The 1147-nt window shown below is 32.5% G+C and overlaps 1 protein-coding gene across 1 annotated transcript; it reads left to right on the forward strand.

Annotated features, from left to right (window-relative positions):
• Nucleotides 1-404: 404 nt before the first annotated feature.
• Nucleotides 405-827, forward strand: GGTG_05140 (hypothetical protein; the record flags this gene model as incomplete). Its single annotated transcript, XM_009222939.1, has 2 exons — nt 405-623; nt 705-827. Coding segments are annotated over 2 exons (342 nt in total), but the record flags the coding sequence as incomplete, so codon positions are not given.
• Nucleotides 828-1147: the final 320 nt, after the last annotated feature.

Raw genomic sequence — 1147 nt, forward strand, 5'->3', positions numbered from 1 at the left:
GTATTAACCTTTATTAGCAACGTTACGTTTTACGTTTTTAATAACCCAATACCATTTTTATTATTACTAAAAAATATAAACGCATTAAAGGTATACCTTAACAATACGCGCAACGAGCTCGTAAAGTACAATGGAACGCGCGTACGGATTATTAAACGCTTTGGTTACCCATAGTTTTTTTTAATGCATTAACGCACGTTATAAACGAAATTTCAATGGCCGCCAAATTTTTTTTTACAAAATCTTTGTTTTTAATAAAAACCAAATTACGGCGCGTATACAAACAATTTGGTTACCTTTCCGTTAAACGATTGCATAAAACCCTTTAACGGGCAAGCCATAATATAAATTGCAACGCGCTGGAAATAATTAATAAAATGTATTACAAATGCTAAATTAAAAGCAATGCATTACAACGATTTAAATTTACGTTAAAAAACGATAAAGATTTTAATTACGAAATTGTTATTAGCGTGTTTTACTTAAGCAACAAGCGGGTACTTTATATAATTAACGAAAGCATAAAATTTAATGCTGCAGCGATTTTAAAAAACTTATTGGCAAAAAAAACCTGGGAAATTTTAAAACGCTGCTGGATAAATGTTTATTTAAAGCTTTTAAACGTAATTACCCATAACGCGGGCATTTATTTTTTAAAAAGCGGCTTTTAAATAAAAACAAAGCCTTTCGGAATTATTTGCAAGCAAATTTTTATTAAAATTTATTATTTCGTTAAAAAAATCGAACAAACGCACGTTATATTACAAAAAGCGTATTTAATTATAAAGGCCGAATGCTTTAACGTTTTACTGGAATTATTGCTTTAAAAAGCCGTAAAAGCAATAAACGATACCGCGGGACCGAACGGATTAATTTTAACGCTGCTCGTTTTTAAAGCCATGCCATGGATAAACCACGAATCGCTACCGTTACTAACCATAACCAAACGCGCGCAAACGATTAAAAAAGCTATAGCAAAGCTTCGAAAAGCCGTTGCTAAAAAAAAGGTTGCAAACGCTATTAATACCCGAAATGGCCCGAATATTAATACCGTTAAACCAAATGTTAAAGGTTAATCCGTGCAAAAGCGGGTGGTTACCAAGTTACGTACCGGATGCGGTATTTCCCCGTTTAAACCGATGCAATT

The sequence above is a fragment of the Gaeumannomyces tritici genome (assembly GCF_000145635.1).
Source record: "Gaeumannomyces tritici R3-111a-1 unplaced genomic scaffold supercont2.3, whole genome shotgun sequence".
NCBI lineage: Eukaryota > Fungi > Ascomycota > Sordariomycetes > Magnaporthales > Magnaporthaceae > Gaeumannomyces > Gaeumannomyces tritici.